The sequence below is a fragment of the Trichechus manatus genome, unplaced genomic scaffold (genome assembly GCF_000243295.1).
Source record: "Trichechus manatus latirostris isolate Lorelei unplaced genomic scaffold, TriManLat1.0 scaffold00015, whole genome shotgun sequence".
In the NCBI taxonomy this organism is placed as follows: domain Eukaryota; kingdom Metazoa; phylum Chordata; class Mammalia; order Sirenia; family Trichechidae; genus Trichechus; species Trichechus manatus.
This window is the reverse complement of record NW_004443951.1, coordinates 21,784,197-21,807,825: the sequence shown is the minus strand read 5'-3', so window position 1 is coordinate 21,807,825 and position 23,629 is coordinate 21,784,197. Positions and strand designations below refer to the sequence as shown.

Genomic DNA, 23,629 nt, shown 5'->3' with positions numbered 1-23,629 from the left:
TCCATTCAACCAGCTCCTAACCCTCTCTGCCTTCCCATCTCACCTCCGGACAGAAGCTTCCCATTTAGTCGTTTGTATCTACTTGAGCTAAGAAACACATTCCTCACGAGTATCACTTTACGTCCCACAGTCCAGTCCAATCCCTGTCTGAAGAGCTGGCCTCGGAAACTGTTTTAGTTCTGGGCTGATAGAGAATCCAGAGGCCATGCTTTCCGGGGTTCCTCCAGTCTCAGTCAGACCATTAAGTCTGGTCTTCTTACTAGAATTTGAGTTCTGCACCCCACCCTTCTCCTGCTCCATCAGGGACTCTCTGCTGTGTTCCCTGTCAGGGCGGTCACTGGTGGTAGATGGGCATCATCTAGTTCTTCTGGTCTCAGGCTGATGAAGTCTCTGGTTTATGTGGCCCTTTCTGTTTCTTGGGCTAATACTTTCCTTTTATCTTTGGTGTTCCTCATTCTCCTTTAGTCCAGGTGGTTGGGACCAATTGATGTGTCTTAGATGGCCGCTTGCTAGCTTTTAAGACCCCAGATGCCATTCACCAAAGTAGGATGCAGAACATACTCTTAATAAACTTTGTTATGCCAATTGACCTAGATATCCCCTGAAACCATGGTCCCCAGAACCCCGCCCCTGCTACTCTGTCCCTCAAAGTGTTTGATTTTATTCAGGAAACTTCTTAGCTTTGGTTTAGTCCAGTTATTCTGACTTCCCCTGCAGTGTATGCTGTCCTTCCCCTCACCTAAGATAATTCTTGTCTACTATCTAGTTAGTGAATAACCCTCACCCTCCCTCCCCACCCTCGTAATCATGAAAGAATGTTTTCTTCAGTGTTTAAACCTTTTCTTGAGTTCTTATAATAGTGGTCGTTACAGTATTTGTCCTTCTGTGACTGACTAAATTCACTCAGTATAATGACCTCTAGATTCCTCCATGTTATGTTTCACGGATTCATTGTTGTTCTTTATTGTTGCATAGTATTTCACTGTGTGAATATACCATAATTTGTTTATCCATTCATCCGCTAATGGGCTCCTAGGTTGCTTCTGTCTTTTTGCTATCGTGAACAGTGCTGCAATGAACATGGGCATGCATATATCTATTCGTGTGATGGCTCTTATTTCTCTAGAATGTATTCCAAGGAGCAGGATTGCTGGATCGTATGGTACTTCTATTTCTAGCTTTTTAAGGAAGTGCCAAATCAATTTCCAAAGTGGTTGTACCATTTTATATTCCCACCAACAGTGTATAATGTTCCAGTCTCTCCACAATCTCCCCAGCATTTATTACCAATAAATATTTCTTGAATAAATAATAAATGAACAAATGAATGAATTAAGGAAGTTCATCGGTGGTTTTCCCAGTGACTTTCTCTTACTGTGTCAGCTTGTCTATTTGCAAATTAGATATATATTAGGCCCAAGCCAAGTTCTACTTCCTTCATGAAGCCTTTCCTGATTTCTTTAACCTTCAATAACCTCCTCTACGGCGGCAGTGGTTAAGTGCTCAGGTGCTAACCAAAAGGTCAGTGGTTTGAACCTACCAGCTGCTCTCTGGGAGAAAGATGTGACAATCTGCTTCTGTAAAGATTTATAGCCTGAGAAACACTATGGGGCAGTTCTACTCTGTCCTGTAGGGTTGCTATGAGTCAGAATTGACTTGATCACAAAGGGTTAACTATAATACAAAGAAGTGGACAATAACAAGTGTTGGTGAAGATACAGAGAAATTAGAACCCTCATACGCTGGTGGTGTAGTAGGTAAGCATTCGGCTATTAACCAAAAGGTCAGCAGTTCAAATCCACCAACTGCTCCTTGGAAATCCTATGGGGCAGTTCTACTCTGTCCTGTAGGGTCGCTATGAGATGGAACTGATGCGACGGCACCTAACAACAACAACATACATCACTGGTAGGACTGTAAAATGGTACAGTTGCTTTGGAACACAGTTCTTCAAAAAGTTAAACACAGTTACCACATACTCCAGCAATTCTACTCCTAGGTATATACCTAAGAGAACTAAAAAAACATGTTCACACAAAAACTTGTACACAGATGTTCATTGCAGCATTATTCATAATAGTCAAAAGTGGAAAGAACCCAAATGTCCATCAAGTGATGAATGGATAAACACAATATGGTATATGCATACAGTGGAATATTATTCGGCCATAAAAAAGAATGAAATAAATAACAGGACTGCGGACACCTTTATCCATGTATGCATACAAGTGTATAGGTATGTGTATGTGTGTACAGAAGTGGGCATATATAGATGTATCTATATGCAAGTGTAAGTAAGTATATGCATCCATATGTATACAAATATACAATAAAGCACATGGGGGCACAAACACGGATACTTATTAAACGCCTCACAGGATTGGTTTATGGGGTCTGAAGGCATAGGACCATAGTTTCATGGGACAACTCAGTCAACTGGCATAATGTAGTACAGAAAGTTTATGTTCTACAACCTAGTTCGATGAGTAGTGTCTGGGGTCTTAAAAAGCTTATAAGCGGCCATCTGAGATACAACCATTGGTCTCTACACATCCAGAGTAAAAGAGAATGAAGGAACTCAAAGACTCAGAGAAAAAACGAGGCTACACGAACAACAGTCTGCACAAACCACTACCTCATCTACCCTGAGTCCAGAAGAACCGGATGGTGCCTGGCTACCACTATTGACTGTTCTGATCAGAAACACAATAGATGGATCCTGGTACAATGGGAGCAAAACATGGAACAGAACTCAAATTCTTAAAAAGTCCAGATTTACTGGACCAGTTGAGACTGGAGGACTCCCTGAGACTATTGTTCTGAGATACTCTTTAAATCTTGAACCAAAACTATTCTAAGACGTCATCTTTTAACTAAACAACATTGGCTCATAAAACAAACAATATCACTCATGAGTACCGTGCTCCTTTAAAAAAACTATCTATATGAAACAAAGTGGTCAACACTTACTTTAAAGGCGAGAAGGTAAGGGGGTAAGGAAACTAGATTACTGAAAATGGAACAACCAGAACAGAAATAATTGGAAAGCTGACACACTGTAAAATGTAACCAATGTCACTGAACAAACTGTAGCAATTGTTAAACGGGAACCTAATTTGCTGTGTAAACTTTCACCGAAAACATAATAAAAATAAAATTAAAAGAAAAAAAAAGAATGAAATACAGATACATGCTACACCATGGATAAACCTTAAAAACATTATGCTAAGTGAAAGAAGTCAGACACAAAAGGATATATATTGCATGACTCCATTTATATGAAACGTCCAGAATAGGCAAATTCATAGTCAGAAAGTAGATTAGTGGTTTCCAGGAGCTAGGGGGAGGAAGGGAAGAAAAAGGAAGGACTGCTAATGGGTATGAGGTTTCTTTTGAAATGACAAAAATGTACTGGAATTGTTGTTTGTTGTCAAGTCAGTTACGACTCATAGCGACCCTATATACAATAGAAAGAAACACTGCCCAGTCCTGCGCCATCCTCACAATCGTTGTTATGCTTGAGCCCACTCTTGCAGCCACCGTGTCAATCCATCTCGTTGAGGGTCTTCCTCTTTTTCACTGACCCTTTACTCTACCAAGCATGATGTCCTTCTACAGGGACTGGTCCCTCCTGATAACACATCCAAAGTATGTGAGACACAGTCTCACCATCCTTGCTTCTAATAAGCATTCTGTTCTTCTGCTAAGACAGATTTGTTCGTTCTTCTGGGAGTCCATGGTATATTCACTATTCTTCACCCACACCATAATTCAAAGGCATCGATTCTTCTTCAGTCTTCCTTATTCACTGTCCAGCTTTCAATGCATATAAGGCAACTGAAAACACCACGGCTTGGGTCAGGTGCACCTTAGTCCTTCAAGTGACATCTTTGCTTTTTAACTTGAATTAGATATTGATATTATAACTCAATTAAAAAAAAAAACCTTTAGTGGCACAGTGGTTAAGAGCTCAGGTTGCTAACCAAAAGGTCAGCAATTTGAATCCCCCAGCCACTCCGTGGAAACCCTATGGGGCAGTTCTACTCTGTCCCACAGGGTTGCTATGAGTCAAAAACAACTCAAAGAGAATGGGTTTGGATTGGTTTTTTTTTTTATTCTCTTATGAAAGAACTCCTAAATTCTATTAGTACTACATCTACTAGTTTGTATTGAGTGAAACTGCTCTCTTCAGTGAGAGAGAAGTTCCTTGAAGATAAGGAGCCTCATCAACTTTCTCCTGGACTATTTCATTAGCTTCCTAATAGATCCCCCTACCTCTAGCCCTGACCTCCCTCCCCTTCCTATCCCTACCATTTTCATTCTTCTATACTCTAGCAAAAATGATCTAGAAATTTGCCATTATTACTCATCTAATTAAAAGTTTTTAGTAGCTCCCAATTTCCTAACACAATGATCTCCAAAGTAAGGTGTTTGCCTACAAGAGGTATGCAGAACAAATCAGAGGTATGAAAAGACAATATGAGAATTACTTGTGTTTTTTAATTGATCCTTTTAAAAAATTTTGGCATCTCTTATTATATACATAAGACATTAGTACAACGGTACTTGTTATAATGTAAAAATAAAGTACATTCTCAATTTTTTTTTACGGATTAGAGTGTATCACAAAAAATATTTGCAGACTTCCTGCCTAAAAAGATTAAAATCAAAGCTTCTTAGCAAGGCATACAAGATCCTTCATGACCCTAAAGCCACCTACCTCTCCAAGAGCTACCATTCCAGCTTGGCTCTTTATATTCCAGCAGCACTAAACTGCTTTATACACCTCGCTCTTTAACACTTTTCTGTCTTTGCTCTTGCATTCCCAGTGTCTAGGAATATCCTTTGAGTTCTTCAAATTGAACCTTCAAAACTCTGTTCAGGCATCATCTTCTCTGGAAAGAATTCCTTGGTTCTCCCCCGTAACCTCCCCTCCCTGGGGCTAAATGCTTCTTCTCTGGCTCCAGGACACTGCATCCCTCTACCTTTCTACTTACCACATCATAGTGTTTATACATTTCCCCCATTAAACTGTGAGCCCTTCCAGGACAGGGAGCGTGTTGTACTTATCCTCATTACCTGAGTGCCTAGCCTAGGATCAGACTCCTAGTAAGTTCTTGGGGGGGGGGGTTTTGAATTGAATACCTTCTTTTGTAATCTAAATACTTATTAACTGACTGTGAAACCTACTTCCTAGAAGCTGGGATGCAGCTGTAAAAGTTTTCAAAACCAACTGTTAGCTTTAGACCTACATGAGCCTCTAAGACTCTCCTTGTTTTAGACTTCCAGGGCCAGTTCAGGCTCTCTCATCCACCCCAACCCCACCCTACAAGTACACACAGCCTTTCAAATGCACACAGTCTTTCCTTAGAATATATTAATATATTTAACAATCTTGCTGGTCTCAAAGGCAGTGTCTCCTTCAGGTGTCTTTGCATACCTCTGCTCTGATTATGTTCATTTTAAGCTTTAACTCTCAAGTGATAGATTGTTTGTTGATTTTAAAGTTTAACTCTCAAAGGACAATTCCTTTATTGTTTATGTATTAATTTACTCAGTCAACAAATATTTTCATGGTACACTTACTATTTCCATGCCCTCCATACTTGCTAGGGATATCTAGCATATATAAGGCAAGTAAAATCTCTGCTCTCAAGAAGCTGACAGTCTATTGCAGGAATTTCTATATTCCTCAGGTCATCTCACATTTGTCCCCAGATACTGATAATCCCCAAGTCCAAAATGCTGTTTTTCAAAGGGCTTAACAGTAAAACTAAACAGAAATAGTGATTCAACGGCCCACATGAAAAACTCGGAGCATCTTTTATCAGACAAATTGTAATCACTGCTTTCTAGCAGGGGGTTTCAGCATTGAAGCCAAAAGTGGGGAAAAAAAAAAGAAGAAGTCTACCATATGCAAGACAGGGTAAACTGCTAGGTGGTAAACAGGAATGGGGATAACTGGACAGTTGCCTTATTTTGGTTAGTTTTTCAGGAATAATCCCCGCGCTAAATGACAACAGCAAACAATCAGAAATGTATTTCATCAGGGAAAAACCTAAGAACTCGAGTAAAAACTGAACAAACTCACAGGTGGAGAAAAATACTGACTCAGGAAACCACCCACAGATTTTTGTTGTTTTTCCAAGTAGGTTTTTTCCCTTTGTAAAAAAGAAAGTTATACATGGACATTGAAAAAGATCTGGAAAGCAGAAAAGTATAAAGAGAAAATAATTTCATTACTCAAAAAAAAATAAGCATTTAACTACATATCTTTCTTCAGACCGTTTCGTATTATATAAAAATAACTTTTTTATTTTCACAAAATTGGTATCACAGTGAACATACAATTATGTATCCTGGTTTTATCACTTAACATTAGGAGCATTTTTCCCAGGTGCTTATTCTTCTAAAATATAAATTTTGATACTGGATAATATTCCACCATGTGGACATGTATAATTTCACCAACCTTCTATTGCTGGGCAAGTTGTAGCAGGGTTTTGCAACATAGAATAAATGGGTGTGGTACAGTGGTTAAAGCACTCGGCTGGCTAACCAAAAGATCAGTGGTTTGAACTTACCAGCCACTACACTGGAGAAAGATGTGGCAGTCTGTTTCCATAAAGATATATAGCCGAGGAAACTCTATGGGGCAGTTCTACTCTGCCCTATAGATTTGTTATGAGTCTGTGGCGGCAGATTTATTTTTTTTGTTTGTTTGTTTTGATAAGTGTTCTCATCCACAACTATCTAATATGTCCTTGAGATGAATTCCTAGGAGGAGAACTATTAGGTCCAACAATATGAACTTTTTTAAGGTTCTTCATTTTTATGCCCAAAAGCTCTCTGTTCAAACTACCCAGCACTCTATGATGGCAACCATGTCACTCCTTGGTAGTACCAGGTATTTTTACTTTAATCTTCACCAATATGACAGATTAAACAGGATTTCTCATTTTAATCTGTAATTCTCTGGTTAGTAACGAGAATGAACATTTTAAACATCTTTATAAAAATCATTTTAATGTCTTATTTATAGAACAGTCTATTCATGTCCTTTTTTTTTTCTATTAGAATACTGCTTTAAAAAAAAAACTGATTTGGAAGAGCTACTACAAATTAAAATACATAACAAACATGTCTGTCATTTGTTGCTTACATGTTCCCTCAGTTTGAATGCACATGGTTCTTGTTCTTCTACTTCCACAGTAATAACTCCAGAATTTTCTAAAATGGAACTGGTACAATCTAATCCTCACCAGAACTCCTAACACCACCACCTTTGTAACCTTAATAATCAATCTTCTCACCAGTGTGCTGTTTTTAAGCATCAAGCTCAAGGGGGTAATAAAGATTAGCCTGGGGAACTCACAAGCTCGCTAAAGTTCAATGAACCCCCAATGATATGTTTAACCAAGTGCTAAACTGGAATATATATAAAGACTCAGAATTGCTTCTACTTCCCCTGTTCTTTTTTTTTTTTTTGGTCCTCCAAAAGATTACCTGTGGTTAGAAGGCAGAGAAGCAGAAGAGAAAGCAGAACCTCTAAAGTGGACAAACCTGGGTTTAGAATCCAGCTCTGTCATGTCCTTGCTGTGTGACCTTGGTCAAGTCATTTTGCCTCTCAGGGCCTCAATTTCCTCATCTATAAAATGAGAATAAAACTACCTGTTTTAGGATTATTTTGAGTATTAAATGAGCCCAGTTTCTGGTAGGTACACTTCAAAAAATGTGATTTTCTGACTTGTGGTGGTGCTAAGTCTGTTACTTATTTAATTAAAATGATCTTACATAAAATGTTGGCCTGAAATAGTCAGCTGTTCTAGCAAAACATCATCTAGGGTAAAAACATTTAGGTCAGCTTTCTGTCAACGGCAATTTGAACCACTATAATTATGCAATCATCAACCACCACCGCGGGACAACACAAACACCAAAGCTGATGTTACTGAAATTGCTAAATACAGTAATTACTTGATTTTCAATATTGTGACCACCAATTCCTAGTAAAAACAACAACAACAGAAAACTTTGCAATTATAGGAGCAAAATCCTGATTACTAGTTATCCCCGATAGTGGTCTCCACAGCAAAAGGCTTTTGGTCATTGTCCAGAATGGCAGCATACACAGATGTCTTTCTCAAATTGCTGTTTTCTCACACTCCAAACTCAGAGAGGAACAATGCCAATGAAAGAACTGACAGGAAGAAAGAAAGGGTACTCTCCTTTGAAATTTAGCCTTCTTGGCACTGTTTCCTGGCAAGAGGCTCTAGCCTGATGAAATAATCTGTAGGAGGAAAGCACACCTTACGAAATGTATCAGCATGGCCCCTTTCTATCGAAAAACCAAGGAACACGTTCTCCCTGTAAGTGTAGGCTGTGGAAGGAAGGGAAGAAAAAGGAATAGGAAGAGGAAGGAAAGAGAGCAAAGTACCACTGACTAAGCACTTATGTGTAAAGTGTTGTATTCTATATTTTATTATATTATCCCACAAATCAAGCTATGAGGTAGGTATCATCCTTCCTCAGAAATTTTTATTTTGTTGTTGTTGTTGAGAATATACACGGCAAAACATACACTAATTCAACAATTTCTACAAGTACAATTCAGTAACAATGATTACATTCTTCAAGTTGTGCACCCATTCTCACCCTCCTTTTCTGAGCTGTTCCTCCCCCATTAACATAAACTCATTGCCCCTAAGATTCCTATCTAATCTTTTGAGTTGCTTTTGTCAATTTGATCTTATATATAGTTCTTAAAAGAGTATAATGCTCAAGGCAGACATTTTTTACTAGTTAAGCCAAACTATTATTTGGTTTAAAGAAGACTGCAGGGGATGTTTTTGATTTAAGGTTTGTCTCAGGGCAAAAATTTCAGGGGTTCATCCAGCCTCCATGGCTCCAGAAAGTCTGGAGTCCATGAGAATTTGAAATTCTCTTCTGCCTTTTCCCCCTTTTGATCAGGATACTTCTAAGGAATCTTTGATCAAAATGGGCACCATCCAGTTCTTCTGGTCTCATGGTAAAGGAGGCAGTTGTTCATGGAGGCAATCAGCTACACATTCCATATCATCGTCCTATTTCTGGCTCTTCTTCTTCCTCTGTTGCTCCAGGCAAATAGAGACTAATCTTCCTTGGAAATTTTAGGTAACTTGCCCAAGGGTTTACAGTTATTAATTGGGATAGTCAGCCCCAGGACCCAGGTCTTTCCAACTCTGAAATCTTTTTCTTTTCATTACACCTTCATCAAATCTCAAAATGATCATGCCGATTTTTCCTTATGAGAAAGAATCCAATTTAATATTTGGTTCCAAAACAAAACAGACAAACAAATAAATCTCAATAAACTAAGTGTCCACCAAAACAATGGCCATTTCTATCATTTACCAGATTGCTTTTCTGCCCAAAATGGCAGCATACTCAGAATTCTTTCTCAAATTGCTGTTTTCTCAAACTCCATACTCTGAAAGGAATAATGCCAACCAAAGAACTGACAAGAAAAAAACTTTCAGAACGTCTTTAAAATCAACTGAAGGGCTCATACACAGAATGCCTTTTTCTTTTTTTTTTAAAGCTTAAATCTATAGAGAAAATGGTACCTGCTGACAATGACAGAGCACTGAAGCAGAAACAAGTATAAAACAGGTACAGGCTTCTCAACCACTTCACGGGAGTCTGCCAACAATATCTTGATAAAATCCAGGAAGCAGGGCTTGGCTTGGCTCCCAGTCTCTTCTCCATGGCCTTCCACATAGGCGGAACCAGTACACTAAAAAGAAAGAGAAATTATTTGCCAAGTAACTAATAATTGATTCCTGAAAACGTGGAATGCGAGAAAATGTGACACATTAGAGGAAGAAAAATTTTTTAAGTCTGCCTTTCACTGTTCATCCATGCCCATAAATTTTAAACCTGAGCTTTAACACAGCCTATAATTATCGGGATAACACCACAGCAAGGGAGATGAAATGAATCCATTATAAACTTGAAACACTTTATATTCCATTATTTGCTAATCTAAGAGTAAATCACTTTTGTGGTAGAACAGAAAGAGTATCAGCTTAGAAGAAAGAAGATCTGAGTTTTAGTTCTAGCTCTGCTTCTACCAGCTCTGTTACTTCAGCCAAACACACTTTCTTATCTATAAAAAGAAGAGGTTGGACTGTCAAGGTCAACTGATCTGAGGGTTCTGCCTGACCCAGAATTTCTTAATTTTTAAAATGTGACTGCTTCAGGCAGGGTATGCGCTCGCAAGTGTGCTGCTGTCCCCACCATTATCTTAAAAATCTATCCAATTGACACTTCCATGTTACCTCCTTGGTCCCTAGAGTCATTTGCAATTCCTGGCTTAAATTCATATATACATTCAACAAATATTTTACATAGATCCTATTATGTGCCAGGCAGTGTGCCGGCTACTCTAGAAGCCAGTGGCTGAATGACTTAGGCCCCTTCCAGCAGAAAAATTGGTTTTCCATCAATTCCCTCTTACACAACTTCACTATACTGTATAAATTATGTAAATCTTGGCAACATTGAGAGCTGACTGTGTTCTTAAGAAGCAGTTCAAAAATCTTCTGTCCTAAACGTGCACCTGTCAGCCACACCTGGGAAATGGCACAAGCTGACAATCTCACCCCACCTTCACCCCACAGCATATAGAGAGATTGACTGGCATTGCTTGGGTTGGATATCAGTGCTAACACCAGGAGACACACATACACACAGCTGCAAAACTGAGGTGTGGCCCACCCAAGAAAAGGCTTTCACTGAAGAACTTCATCTTTCTCATTCACTTCCATCCATTCCTATTTCTAGTTGTTTTGTAGTTTTGTTAGGGAGCAGAGAGCAGAAAGGAGGTGTATGGGTCAGAGACATGTTCAAGAGATTATGAAATGGAGCCTAAGTTAGAAAGTATATCCAGCAACTTCTCTAGCCTTCCAAGCTGGAATGAGTGAGTGAGCATGTGTATGTGTGTGTGTACGGATCTTACCCAACACACTTCTGCCTGCCACAAAAGGATTTTAAAGTCAAGGTGACTCAACACCTGTCATCAACAGCCTGACAGGTAGGCGACAGAAGCATAAAAGAAATGAATAGGTTTCAAAAACAGGAGTAATAAACACCACTGGGCTAGCAACCTGACTAGAAGCACTGTGTTTTACAAAGTGTGAATAAGAGAGAGGCAGAGCTAATTTCATTTGAACTCTAAACCAGTCATTCCTCTGAAACCTACAATTGCCTAAGGATACAAATCACTCCTAGGGTCCAGTTAAAGGCTTGCTGACCGGAGGTAGGAACAACAGAACACATCACCAAGATCTAAATCATTGGTTACAGAATCAAAGGGTAACAACCCAGGGAGAGAACACTCCCCCCCACAATACTTCACAAATGAAAATCTAGAAACGCTTGCAGTAGTTCTGGCATTTAGGGCGTTACAAGTATACCCAAAATAAAAGCACTCTCTGTTGCAGCAGCTGTTCAGACAGAGCAGGGGGTAATGTTTACTTAATATTTCAGGTTGATGGGGGACGTATCATAGTTCAGTCTGTCAGCTACATACGTGGAACTCCATTTATGTACAAAGCGATAAGATATGTTTGAACAATGAGAGAGCACGACTGAAAGTGCCTATTCAGCTGGTATAAGTAATCAAGAATAGAGCTTAAAAAAAAAAAAAAGGCCTCAGATACTTGGGAAAGTTACAGAACAGACTGCCATGAATAGCTTTGCTTATAGTTGCAGACACTGTTTTCCAAATAGCTGGAAGAATGAACAGATTGTTCTGGGAGGTCGTCTTTCCAGTTTGTTCCTAGTTTCCAGTCTGTTAATCACCTAAAGCACAAGGAGAGCCCGCTAATGCTCTTCACTAACTTCATTTATCGTTGGTTGGGCACGACCACCATAAGGTGAGAGAAGGCAAAGCTTTCCTGGAATCCCGCCTGAGGTTTCCTCTTTTGACGTCTCACCGTCTTTTGACGGCTCACCGCAGCCACCTCAGGACCCTCTCTGAGGCATAATCTTCGAAATTCTGAATAACGCAGGTCTCCTATCATTATTTACACTTCGTGCTCAACCCCGCCCCCCTTATTCTGCATCAACTTTCCGGTGGGAAGACCACAGACCAGAGACAGCAGCTAAGGGCAAGGCTGCAGAGGTCAAACGTGGAAGAAGGGCTGGAGCCCCCCGAGTCCAGTCTGTCTGTCAGACTGTTAGGTGATAGAGGGAGCTGCATGACAGGCCAGAGCCCGAAAGAAGCGGGGTTCAGCCAGGGACCCGAGCTCCATACCTACAAGACCAGCAGCGACTGGCTAACCTGGCCGGGCCAGGAGCTCCACCACAGGGTCACAACACTCAGCCTGTGCACCCCCAGAATCGCCCATCCCGCTTGCCCCTCCCCTGAGCTCATGGTCCTCGGCCTGGCAGCCAGCCGCCCCCGGCCACCTACCGGGGCTCAGGGCCGCACAGCGGGGCCCCAGCTCTCGGCGGCCTCCGCCTGCTCCCGGTCCATGGGGTCGGGGCCCCAACCTTCGCTCCCCTCACCCGGAGGAGGAGGAAGAGGAAGAAGGTTGTGCGGGCTCCCAACCCGCACAGCTCCCTCTCGCCTCAGTCTCCTAGGACAGCGACAGCCACCGGAAACACCGCCTCTTCCCCACCGCCCCGGGCTCAACCCGGAAACACACTTTCCCATGCTAACCAAGCCCGCCTTCCCCCGGAAGGGCAATTCAAGTCGCGAGCCCGAAAGGGAGGAGGGGCACTGCTGGGAGGATAGAACTACGCCCACGCGAAGGAATCTGGGCCCCTAACCTTTGGCCTCTGGCTCTCCAGAGGCAGTCTACACCTTTGCTTCCCCCACAGGAGCCCGAAGTTCCAGAGTCGGGCAATACCCACAAACAAGATGGCGACAACGGCAGCACCCCCTACGGCTTAGCGCCCAGCTATGCCATTGGCCAAAGCCTAAAGTGAAGTCGCAGCGGATTAGTCAAGAGCGATGCGGGGGTGGGGGTGGAGCTGCGGCATCCTGAAGCCCAGAGTGGGCAACGCGGCGTGAGCAGCGGCCCCAGGAGCGGCCCCAGGCTCCCGGAGCATCGCGCTCGGAGAAGACTTCGCAGCTCGGGGCCGCAGCCTGGTGAGCTCAGCCCCCTTCAGGCCCTCCCCTGCATCCCAGCTGGGACCTCTCCGAGCGGGCGCTGATCGATACGACACACCCTGGGGACCCTATCGCGACTCCATCGCACCATATCGCGACATCATCGTGCCCTGTCGAGACTCCATTTTGTCAAAGCCTTTTTCAATATATATCTATATATTTTTTAATTTGCCCTGTCATCTTTGGGGGCTGTCCCATGTCGTGATTTTGCCGTGATCTCTCCGTGACATCACCGCGCCATCGTGAAGTGTGATCTCATCGCTGCCCTGTCGTGACTTCATCAATGTCGTGTTGTGACCTGGCTACGGCGGGACAGGTGGTGACCGCCAGGAACCCTCCTCCCCTTCTCATCTCCCCATCTCAGCAGCCCCTCTTCGATTATCCGGCTTTTGGATGCTCTGTTGTCCTGGGAACTGCCCGGGACCCCTTCTTGCTTCTCCAACCTCTGCCAGCATCCACAGGCTGATAGCAGGGCCGGGAGGGCGAGGAGAGGGAGCCAAGGGGTTAATTCTGCTGCTGCTTCTGCTGCTGCAGCCTCTGCCCGAGGGAGGGAGAGGAGAGGAGGCAAGGAGTCTGCGGGGGCGTCTGTGAGCCCTGGCTGGAGGAGTGGGGTCTCCAGAGGGGACTCCAGGCCTTCCCTGGTCTGCACCCTGCATGCTCACTTCTGCTGAAGCTCATTCCTTGCGTCTTCTGAAGAAGGGAGGAGAAAGGCAGCCTAGGATGCCCTTTTCCCCTGTGTTAGACTGAATCCTTAGCCTGAATCCGGATAATCGAACTTCACGCATGTATGTCTCCATTCCTCCCTGTCTGTCCTTACCACACCCTCCCCCGTGTGCCTTGATGGAGGGAGATAAAACCGGGCCTCTGGTGCCAGGGGGCAGCTGAGCAGTGGGGCCGGTCCCCTCCCACCCCAGTAGATTGGTGAGGAGAGCTGTCCAGCTGAGCAGCAGGATACATGGTCCTTCTTTCCCGCTTTCTGGAGGTGACCTTGGACCAGGGTTCCTTCCTCATCCCCAAAGATTTTTAGGTCCAGCCCCTTAAAGAGGCTCCCCTGAGGGAGGTCAGTCCTGAGTACCCCACCTCCCCAGGTTCTCCCCTCCCTCTGTGCTAATCCCTCCCTCCATCCTCCACTCCCGCCCCCGCCCCTGCCCCTCCTCTGCAGAGGGATGCTTAGTCCCTCTTGTGTTCACAGTTGGGCAAGGCGGGCACCATGGCCTCGGATTGTGAGCCAGCTCTGAACCAGGCAGAGGGCCGGAACCCCACCCTGGAGCGCTACCTGGGAGCCCTCCGTGAGGCCAAGAATGACAGTGAGCAGTTTGCAGCCCTGCTGCTAGTAAGGAACTGGCTGAAAATTGGGAGGTGGGAGGGGTTGGGTGGTTGGGCTCCCTAGGAATGGGGTCAGTGAGTCCTCAAAGATGTATAGTTGGTGCTGGGACCCTGGAGACTACAAAGAGGGCCCAAGACCCCTTCCTTTGGACTCTTTTTGCTCCTCTGAGAATGGGGGCAAAGAGGAGAATGGAAGTGAAGAAGGTTTGTGGCCCCTGGGGCCCTGGAGGAAGCTGCCTGAGCTGCTCTCTGGGGCGTCCCAGAGCAGATGGGAGCTGACTCATAGGGTAACAGCAGCAGGTAGTAACTAGTGCGGAGTACTTGAGGGCTGGGGATGGCTGCTCTGGAGGTGGAGAGAGTAGCAGGACTGGAAGTGACTGGGGAGGGACCCTAAAGGCTGGCCAGGGTGGCAATAGGTAGGTTGAGGATAATGGAGTTGGTTTGGGGCTTAGCCTTGTTGGAGCAACCCAAGCTGGGGACAGCAGAGCAGGAGCTGCAATGCTGGTAAGGGGGGAGAGACTGGTGTGTGGGGGGCAAAGGGAGGAGGGAGAAGAGCCGCTGCTTGTTTGCCATGGCAACAGGGAGAAGGCTCTGGAGTCAAGGGCTCACACTGCAGCAGAGGAGGTGTTTAGGTGAAATTTAAGAGAAAATGTTTTGACAGTGGAGCAGGGAGACACAGGAGCCATTTCTCCTGAGAAGGTGGCGGGAATGGATCAGAGACTTCTCTGGAGGGAGCAATTAGGGAGGACCCTAAATCCTTGGGGGATTTTAAACACTGAGTTCTGACTCCCTTCCAAGTCAGGTTGTGGGCATCTAGATTAGGCATCAGGAAGACCTTCCCGACTGACCAGGTGATAAGACATCACAATGAGTGGTTGAGGAGAACTGGACCTTCCTTGCACAGAGGTGATCTTAGATGAGAGGGATCCCAGAGGCCACACCTCTCTGCCTCCAGGGAGGAGGAAGGAGCTGAATGAGATGATCTTTGGGAGGCTTCCTGACCCAGAGTGAATCCCATTGCATAAACTAATCCTGCTAGTCCTCAATGTCCCAGGGTGTAGGGAAGGGACAGTCTTGGCCATCTCTTTTTTTCATCCTGCTGACAGTACATCCCCCCCATAGGTGACCAAGGCAGTCAAAGCAGGTGACATCGATGCGAAAACTCGTCGGCGAATCTTTGATGCCGTCGGCTTTACCTTCCCCAATCGCCTCCTGACCACCAAGGAGGCACCAGATGGCTGCCCCGACCACGTTCTGCGGGCCCTGGGTGTTGCCCTGCTGGCCTGCTTCTGCAGTGACCCTGAGCTAGCCGCCCATCCCCAGGTCCTGAACAAGATCCCTATCCTTAGCACCTTCCTCACAGCCCGAGGGGACCCAGACGACGCTGCCCGCCGCTCCATGATTGACGACACCTACCAATGCCTGACGGCTGTGGCAGGCACACCCCGTGGGCCCCGGCACCTCATTGCTGGTGGCACCGTGTCTGCCCTGTGTCAGGCGTACCTGGGGCATGGCTATGGTTTTGACCAGGCGCTGGCACTGCTGGTGGGGCTGCTGGCTGCTGCTGAGACCCAGTGCTGGAAGGAGGCAGAGCCGGACCTGCTGGCCGTGTTGCGAGGCCTCAGCGAGGATTTCCAGAAAGCTGAGGATGCCAGCAAGTTTGAGCTCTGCCAGCTGCTGCCCCTCTTTCTGCCCCCAACAACCGTGCCCCCTGAATGCCTCCGGGATCTGCAGGCCGGGCTGGCACGCATCCTTGGTAGCAAGCTGAGCTCCTGGCAGCGCAATCCTGCGCTGAAGCTGGCAGCCCGCCTGGCACACGCCTGCGGCTCTGACTGGATCCCAGCGGGTAGCTCGGGGAGCAAGTTCCTGGCCCTGCTGGTGAACCTGGCGTGCGTGGAGGTGCGGCTGGCACTGGAGGAGACAGGCTCGGAGGTGAAAGAGGATGTAGTGACCGCCTGCTATGCCCTCATGGAGTTGGGCATCCAGGAGTGCACCCGCTGTGAGCAGTCCCTGCTTAAGGAGCCCCAGAAGGTGCAGCTTGTAAGCATCATGAAGGAGGCCATCGGGGCTGTCATTCACTACCTGCAGCAGGTAAGGGTGTTGAGGCCCATAGAGAGATGCCAGGGTGAGGGGAGCCAGTGCAGGAGCCAGAAGGCAAGGGAAAAGGGGAAGTAAGCTTCCTGCCTTCTGGTGTGTTGGGAAACAGGGCAGATGCCTGATACTGCGGCAGGCACTCCAAGGAGTAGTGTGTGGCCAGGCCTCCCTCCACTCCCTCCCTCCCTTCTCCTGGAGCCTCCACACAAGCACCATACCACACACCATATGTGCACTCACATCACAGTACACACACACAACACAGTAACCTCCCACCCACACAACAACCCTTCCCCCGACACACACTACACACGACGTACACCTCTCCCCAACACACACAGTTGAAGCAGTCTGTTCTGTCTGTCGCATTGTTTTACATACACGCACACACACAAACTGGTAATGGTGCAGGGAAACAGAGCAAGGCCGCCTGGTTTCTGGCCTCTGTAGAGGTTTGGCTGACTGTTTGACCCCCTCCCTAATTTCCTCCTCCCCCCCGTCCAAGTGTCGAGCTCTCCTGAACAACAGGGATTCAGTCTTCACGTTGGTCACTTGACTGGCCTGCTCCAGCCACTGAACTCAGCAGCCATGTAGCCCACACACCATGCCAAGCTCTCATTGTCTTTTCTAATTTAGCCCCAAAAGGGACATCTTCTCCCATCACTCTCACCATTGGGGGTGTTTACATGGTAGCCAAGGGCCTGTCCTCCCACCCCATGTCAGAGCTGCTGTAGAGGAGTGTTTCCTTAGCTTTGGACATGCGAGTTTCCTTCTAGCCTTGGGATAAAGCAGAGGTGGGGTATAGGGGGAATTAGGATGTGATTTGATCCCAGCGAGTGTGGGGTGTGTTGTCTGAGGTCCAGCTCACCCTGCACACTTTCACTGCGTATATGCCCTGGGCCAGGCTCCTGTTGGATGTGTCTCTGCCATGTGTTAGGTGCTGGGTACATAGGGCAGAACAAGGCTTGGTGCCTGCCTTTGAAGCTCATGGACTAGAACTCCCTCCTAGATGTGTCATTTCTGAACTGGCTAGCAGGCTAGCCAAACAGGAGGGCCTCTGGTCCTGCCCCATCTCAAGGGGGTCCTGTGCCAACAGGTGGGAGCGGAGAAGCAGAAGGAGCCTTTTGTGTTTGCATCAGTGCGGATCCTGGGCGCCTGGCTGGCTGAGGAGACCTCATCCCTGCGCAAGGAGGTTTGCCAGCTGCTGCCCTTCCTCGTCCACTATGCCAAGACCCTTTACGAGGAGGCTGAGGAGACCAGCGACCTCTCCCAACAGGTGGCCAACCTGGCCATCTCCCCCACCACTCCCGGGCCCTCCTGGCCAGGGGATGCTCTCCGGTGAGTTTGCAGTCATAGGCTGTCCACCTAGACCTTGTTCTGAAAAAAGTATAACACAGGGACCCCCTCCCCAAACTGGGCTATGCCAGACTCCTGACTGGGGCGTGAGATTTCCTATCGGATTGTTTCTGTTTAGGAAGGCCTGTTCTCTTGGGACTCCTGGGCTGCCAAATGTCACTTGCCGACCCCAAATATCCCTATAAAAAGAGAGCGCACGTTTATTGAGCACCTACTATGTGCCAGAACAAACATTTATTGAGCACCTACCATGTGCCAGGCATTTTGCTTTTCCCTTTACCAAAGTGGTCTCATTTGATCTCTGCAGCAAATGTATGGCATAAGTCTTATCCCTGTTTTAAAGGGGCTCAATAAAGGTAAAATAACTTGCTCAAGGCCACATTAAGGGACAGAGCCCAAGTTTGGTCCTAGGCCTATGTAACTCCAAAGCTTGTGCTTTTTCTGTGATCTCTATAAGGATGTGTCCTTCTCCCTGACTTCCCGTTTCTCTTAGATGGGGTGTCCCCAAAAAGGAAACCCTTGTGCCTTCATCTCTTCCAACCCCACATATGTCTGTCCTTCCACACCCTCAGGCTCCTTCTACCTGGCTGGTGCCACCTGACAGTGGAAGATGGGCCCCGGGAGATCCTAATCAAGGAGGGGGCCCCCTCACTCCTGTGCAAGTATTTCCTGCAGCAGTGGGAACTCACATCCCCCGGCCATGACACCTCAGTGCTGCCCGACAGCGTGGAGATCGGCCTGCAGACCTGCTGCCACATCTTCCTCAACCTCGTGGTCACCGCACCAGGGCTGATCAAGTGAGGGACTCAGGAGAGGCTGGGGAGGAGCTGGGAGAAAGCAAAGGGGGCTGCTCAAACTTGCCTCAAATATCAGCCTCCTGTTTTGCTTCCCTATGCCCATTCTGTTAGTGTTAGAATGAAAGGGTTTCATATAGTAGACATGTGCGAGCCCTGCACAGAGATCTGGCGTATCTGGAACCCCCAGGAATTCTCTCTGGACGTGTCTGCCTGCTCCAGCCCTAACCTAGTCTCTACTCCCCAGATGCCATTTTGAGACCCAGAGTTAACTCTTCACCCTGCTGCCTAATTTCTTGCCAAACCCTAGCCCAGTGTAGCTCGGAGCTTAGGCTCCCAAGCTTTCTGAAGGGCTAATGTGGCTCTACTAATCCGCACTTCTCCCCATCCTTCCTTCTCTTCCTTCCCCAGGCGTGATGCCTGCTTCACATCTCTCATGAACACCCTGATGACGTCGCTGCCTGCACTCGTGCAGCAACAGGGGAGGCTGCTGCTGGCGGCCAATGTGGCCACCCTGGGCCTCCTCATGGCCCGGCTCCTAAGCACCTCTCCAAGTAAGCCCCTGGGGACCCAATCCTAATGGGTGGGGGCAGAAGACCTGGGTGGACCTCCTCTGTTCTAGGCATAAGTCACCATTGTCAGAAAATGGTTTTGCAAAATTTTCCAACCAAGAGGAAATCTGTGAAGTATACTCCCATCCCCCACCCCCACCCTTCTTCCCAAAATGCCAAAATGACAATGTTCCTTCCTCCTGAAGACTTTTAAGGCAAGGTCTGGTGGGTGTTAAGTACAGGCCTGCTCAGAGGCATAGGGATAGGCCCCTAGAATTCCCAGCAGCCCCAGGAATCTGAATCCAGTGTTTTCAGGGTGGAGCCGCCCCCCACCCTTGAGTCAGAAACCTGACTCACCTCCATTGAAGTTTTTCTCTGCTCAGTACCTCACCTCCCTCAGTGGCAGGCTTCAGCGCTCTGCGTTCCTCTGTGCACACCTCCCCAGCTCTGCCCAACTCAGGCTGAGTGTGTGGGGAGGGGCAGCCCCTCCAGCCCCTGCCTGCCCTCTGTGTCTCCCACTTTGGCTGTGGGTGTCTGCTTGGGTCCCTCTGTCCCCACCTGTTCCCGTGCCCCATCTGTCAGGTTGGAGGAGCTGAGCAGATGCCCGGGAACAGGGTATAATGTACCCTCTGCTGCCTCTTTGTTCCCTGTGTGGGGATCCTAGCAGAGCACCTAGCAGTGGGAAGGGGAGCATGTCCCAGTGGATCAGAAGCCCCCCAGGTTCCCACAGTCTCAGGCTGTACCTCCACGGCTCTTGAGTAGAGCCACAATGTCCTGTCCCCAGTTCTGGCTTCCCCCAAAAATGCCACCAGGTTAGACTAACAGCCTCCTGGAGATCTTCTGCAGTGTGGGGGTGCACCCTGCCTGGCAGGTAAGCAAAAGCCATTTCAGCAGCTCATGTTCGCTGCTGGCTCCCCCTTCTGGCCCAAGAATCAAATGGGTGCAACCCCCTTATCACTCTAGGCTGAACAGCTGCTATGGTCACCACTGGGATGACTAGAGGATTCTCCCACCTTATATACCTTAGAGGTGTTGGAGGTTGAGTGTACTGAAACTTTGTTGTTATTGTATGCCGGCAAGTGGATTCTGACCCATAGTGACTCTATGGGACAGAGTTGAACTGCCCCATAGGGTTTTCTAGGTTGAAATCTTTACAGAAGCAGACTGCCGCATCTTTCTCCCACAGAGCACTGCTGGGTTCAAACCACCAACTTTTCAGTTGGCAACCAAGCTCTTAACCATTGTACCACCAAGTCTCCTTAGATTGGTACTATTGTTGCTTTTTTACAAATGAAGAAACTGAGACCCAGGGAAGTTAAATAAATTTCCCAGGGTCACACAGTAAATGTCAAAGGTGGGGTTTGAACCCAGGCAGTTTGACTCCAGGCTCTGCTGCCTCTGAACAGAAAGGCTTTGGCTCCTCAAGTTTATCCACACAGGACAGGAAAGGTGGGGTCTCGTGAAGCAGCTTGCCCACCGGTTCATGGCCCCAAACCCTGCTTGCCTTCCAGCTCTTCAGGGGACACCGGCATCCCGAGGCTTCTTCGCAGCCGCCATCCTCTTCCTTTCGCAGTCCCACGTGGCACGAGCCACACCTGGCTCAGACCAGGCAGTGCTGGCCCTGTCCCCTGAGTACGAGGGCATTTGGGCCGACCTGCAGGAGCTCTGGTTCCTGGGCATGCAAGCCTTTACAGGCTGCGTGCCCCTGCTGCCCTGGCTGGCCCCCGCTGCCCTGCGTTCCCGCTGGCCACAGGAGCTGCTCCAGCTGCTGGGCAGCGTCAGCCCCAACTCCGTGAAGCCCGAGATGGTGGCCGCCTATCAGGGGGTCCTGGTGGAGCTGGCCCGGGCCAACCGGCTGTGCCGGGAGGCCATGCGGCTGCAAGCAGGCGAGGAGACGGCCAGCCACTATCGCATGGCCGCCCTGGAGCAGTGCCTGTCGGAGCCCTGAGTGGTGTCCATTGGGGACAGACCCGGGGGCGGCAGCGAGGGAAGGAGGGAGGAGGCATCTTCCCTGAAACCCCCAAACTGAATTTCCCCTCCCTAAGCTCCCCCTCAAAAAATACCCCCAGCTTTCTGGCTTTTCTGAGGGCAATGGCATGGTGCCTGCCCCTCAAGTGTAAGGAACTATGCCCCGCCCCCTGGGCCCTCACGGGGACAGGGATCGGCTTGGAAATCAACGTGGTTGTCCCTGCCAGGTTGGGGAAGGTTGGAGCAGCCCCCAGGGAGGGGGCACTAGGTGTTATTGTGCCCAATGTCTGGCTCCCCCACAGGAGGGAGGCCCTGGGGTGGGACAGGGCTGGCAGGAGCTGACTGACTCAGCCCATGTGCCCTGCCGGCCAGGGCGTGGGCTCCGCTAGGCTGTGGTGCCCCTTCTGGCCCCCCAGGTCCCACGTCCTTTAAATTGGCCCTTTGGCTCTTGCCCTTGAACCTTTGGGCAGAGAGCAGGCTCAGGCCATTGACGTTGGAGTTCTTCCTATCAACTTTGGTGACCCAGGGTCTGAACTGCCGCCATCCTTCCAGGGAAACCCGGGGCAGACAGGCCTGGTAGAGGGTAGGGAACCCTCCTTCCACCTGAGCTTCCTTGAGGAGACCCAGGAGTTCTTGGGCCCTGGTCTCCAGGCTTTTGTGTCATGTTGCAGCAGAGTGATAATGGGGGTTGGGGGATTATTTATTTTGCCTGTCCTTACCCCTGCCTGGACACCTGAGTGTCCAATCCCTGTCCCCCTGGTGCCATCTGGCCTAGCTGGAGCCAGGAACAGGAGGAACACTTCCCCAGAATCTGCATGTTTCCCCAGTAAGTGCACCCCATTGCCACCGTGGTGCCTGGCTTTAACTCCCACCCCTGCTATGGCTCCTCTGCAGAGACGCGACTGGCGGCTCCAGCAGGGATTCCCTTTCTCATGACCCCAGGCTCACCTACCCTGACCCCTTTCCTCCCCTCCTCCTTCCCCTCCCTTCCCCCAGTGCGTTCTGTTATTGCCAAGTTCAAAGCTGTGCACATGTGGACACTCAATAAATGTTCATTGGTGACAAGGTGGCTCCTGCGTGGTCTGTTCTACACCTGGTCTCTCCCTTCCAGGTGGCACCAGCTCACAGCTCTCCCCGTTTGCAGCACACACACTCTGCTAAGCACGTAAGTGTTACCTCATTCTGCCTTCACAAGAATCCTATGAAGAAGGAACTATTATCCTGATTTTACAGATGAAGACACATAGGCAATAAGTGATTTGTTCAAAGTGTTGCAGCTAGTGAGTGCCTGGGCCAGGACCCCAAGCAGGCCATCGACTGATGAGCCCACACTTGTCACTGGTGCAGCAGGTTCACACACTCAAGAGGTTTCCAGGGCCAGGCCTGGTGGGGGATTTGGTGCCCTGTGTCCAAAAGTAGTGGCCGTCCCTCAGCATCAGCAGGTTGTTGCCAAAAGGGAGTGTGGGCCCAGCACTGTCAGATTCCCCAATATTTAAAGAGAAATCAGAAATCCTAATTTTTACATGAAATCTGATTTTTAAATGTTGGCAACTACTTTTAAAAAATCACAACTGTTCCAACAAAACATCTGCAAGCCAAATGTGGTTAATGGGCTTACCAACTGTTCACCTATGTTCTATGCCAAGAGAGAAGCAGAAGAACCTAAGACCTTTGGCAGAAGACTGGAGCAAAGCACCCACTGCCTCACCAGGTCTGAGCCAATGCTGTCAGGGAGACGGACCAGTCCCAGGCCCACCCTCTGCAGACTGCCTTCTCCACCTAGGCCCTTAAAGCTACAAGCATTGCTCAGCACACCCTTTGTGCCAACCTGTGCTTGGTTATGCATAGGCAGACAGAGAGGAACAGTCATTCATTTATTGGATGTACTTAAAGCCATGTTCTTAGCATGGATTCTCTGGGGCAAATATGAAAAGTCAGACTCTGCCCTCAAGCAGCTAAAACCTAGAAGGGAGACAGACAACAAACAGCCCAGGAAGGTGTAAATGTGAAGGTCAGTACAAAATGCAGGTGGAGCACAAGAGCCTCAGCCTGGCTGAATGAGCCTGGGGGAAACTCAGAGGAAGTATTTTCTCTGAGACCTGAAGGGTGAGGAGTGGTATGCCAGCTAGGCAGGTAGAGGAACTGCAGATATAAAGGCATGCAAGTTTGGGGACTACAAGTAGTTCATTATTGCTAGTGTGAAGTGGGGAGTGGTGGCAGATGAGGTTGGACCAGTAGGCATGGACCAGATTATACAAATCCAGGTGTGCCATGCTAGGCCCAGATGTAGGATCATGCTGAAGGATCAGACTGCAGCTTTTTGAGCAGATTAAATGTGATCCAGTTTGCATCTTAGAAAGATGACTTTGGCTGCAAGATGG

At 47.8% G+C, this 23,629-nt stretch overlaps 2 protein-coding genes across 8 annotated transcripts in view; one reads left to right on the top strand and one right to left on the bottom strand.

Annotated features, from left to right (window-relative positions):
* The window catches only part of KIAA0319L (KIAA0319 like), a 131,496-nt gene extending 118,541 nt beyond the window's left edge, over positions 1 to 12,955 (bottom strand). For 2 of the 6 annotated variants that reach the window (XM_004371957.2, XM_023727247.1), the window contains exons 1-2: positions 12,458 to 12,646; positions 9,606 to 9,775 (exon numbers count right to left, since the gene is read on the bottom strand). In XM_004371957.2, coding sequence (XP_004372014.1) covers positions 9,606 to 9,759 — 154 coding nt within the window. In that variant the 5' untranslated portion in view covers positions 9,760 to 9,775; positions 12,458 to 12,646. Of the gene's footprint in view, positions 1 to 9,605; positions 12,347 to 12,457; positions 12,647 to 12,816 lie in introns of those variants that run through there. The other 4 variants (XM_023727245.1, XM_023727243.1, XM_023727246.1 and 1 more) reach the window with 4 other exon arrangements.
* A 95-nt stretch (positions 12,956 to 13,050) lies between these two features.
* On the top strand, positions 13,051 to 21,967 carry NCDN (neurochondrin). Of its 2 annotated transcripts, XM_004371955.2 has the most exons (8): positions 13,051 to 13,138; positions 13,408 to 13,475; positions 14,352 to 14,492; positions 15,608 to 16,576; positions 17,676 to 17,917; positions 18,508 to 18,732; positions 19,141 to 19,283; positions 20,792 to 21,967. In XM_004371955.2, the coding sequence occupies exons 2-8, from the start codon at positions 13,443 to 13,445 to the stop codon at positions 21,226 to 21,228; spliced, it is 2,190 nt and encodes a 729-aa protein (XP_004372012.1). In that variant the 5' UTR covers positions 13,051 to 13,138; positions 13,408 to 13,442; the 3' UTR covers positions 21,229 to 21,967. The 2 variants fall into 2 exon arrangements, with proteins under 2 accessions (XP_004372012.1, XP_004372013.1); XM_004371956.2 differs by lacking the exon at positions 13,408 to 13,475.
* Positions 21,968 to 23,629: the final 1,662 nt, after the last annotated feature.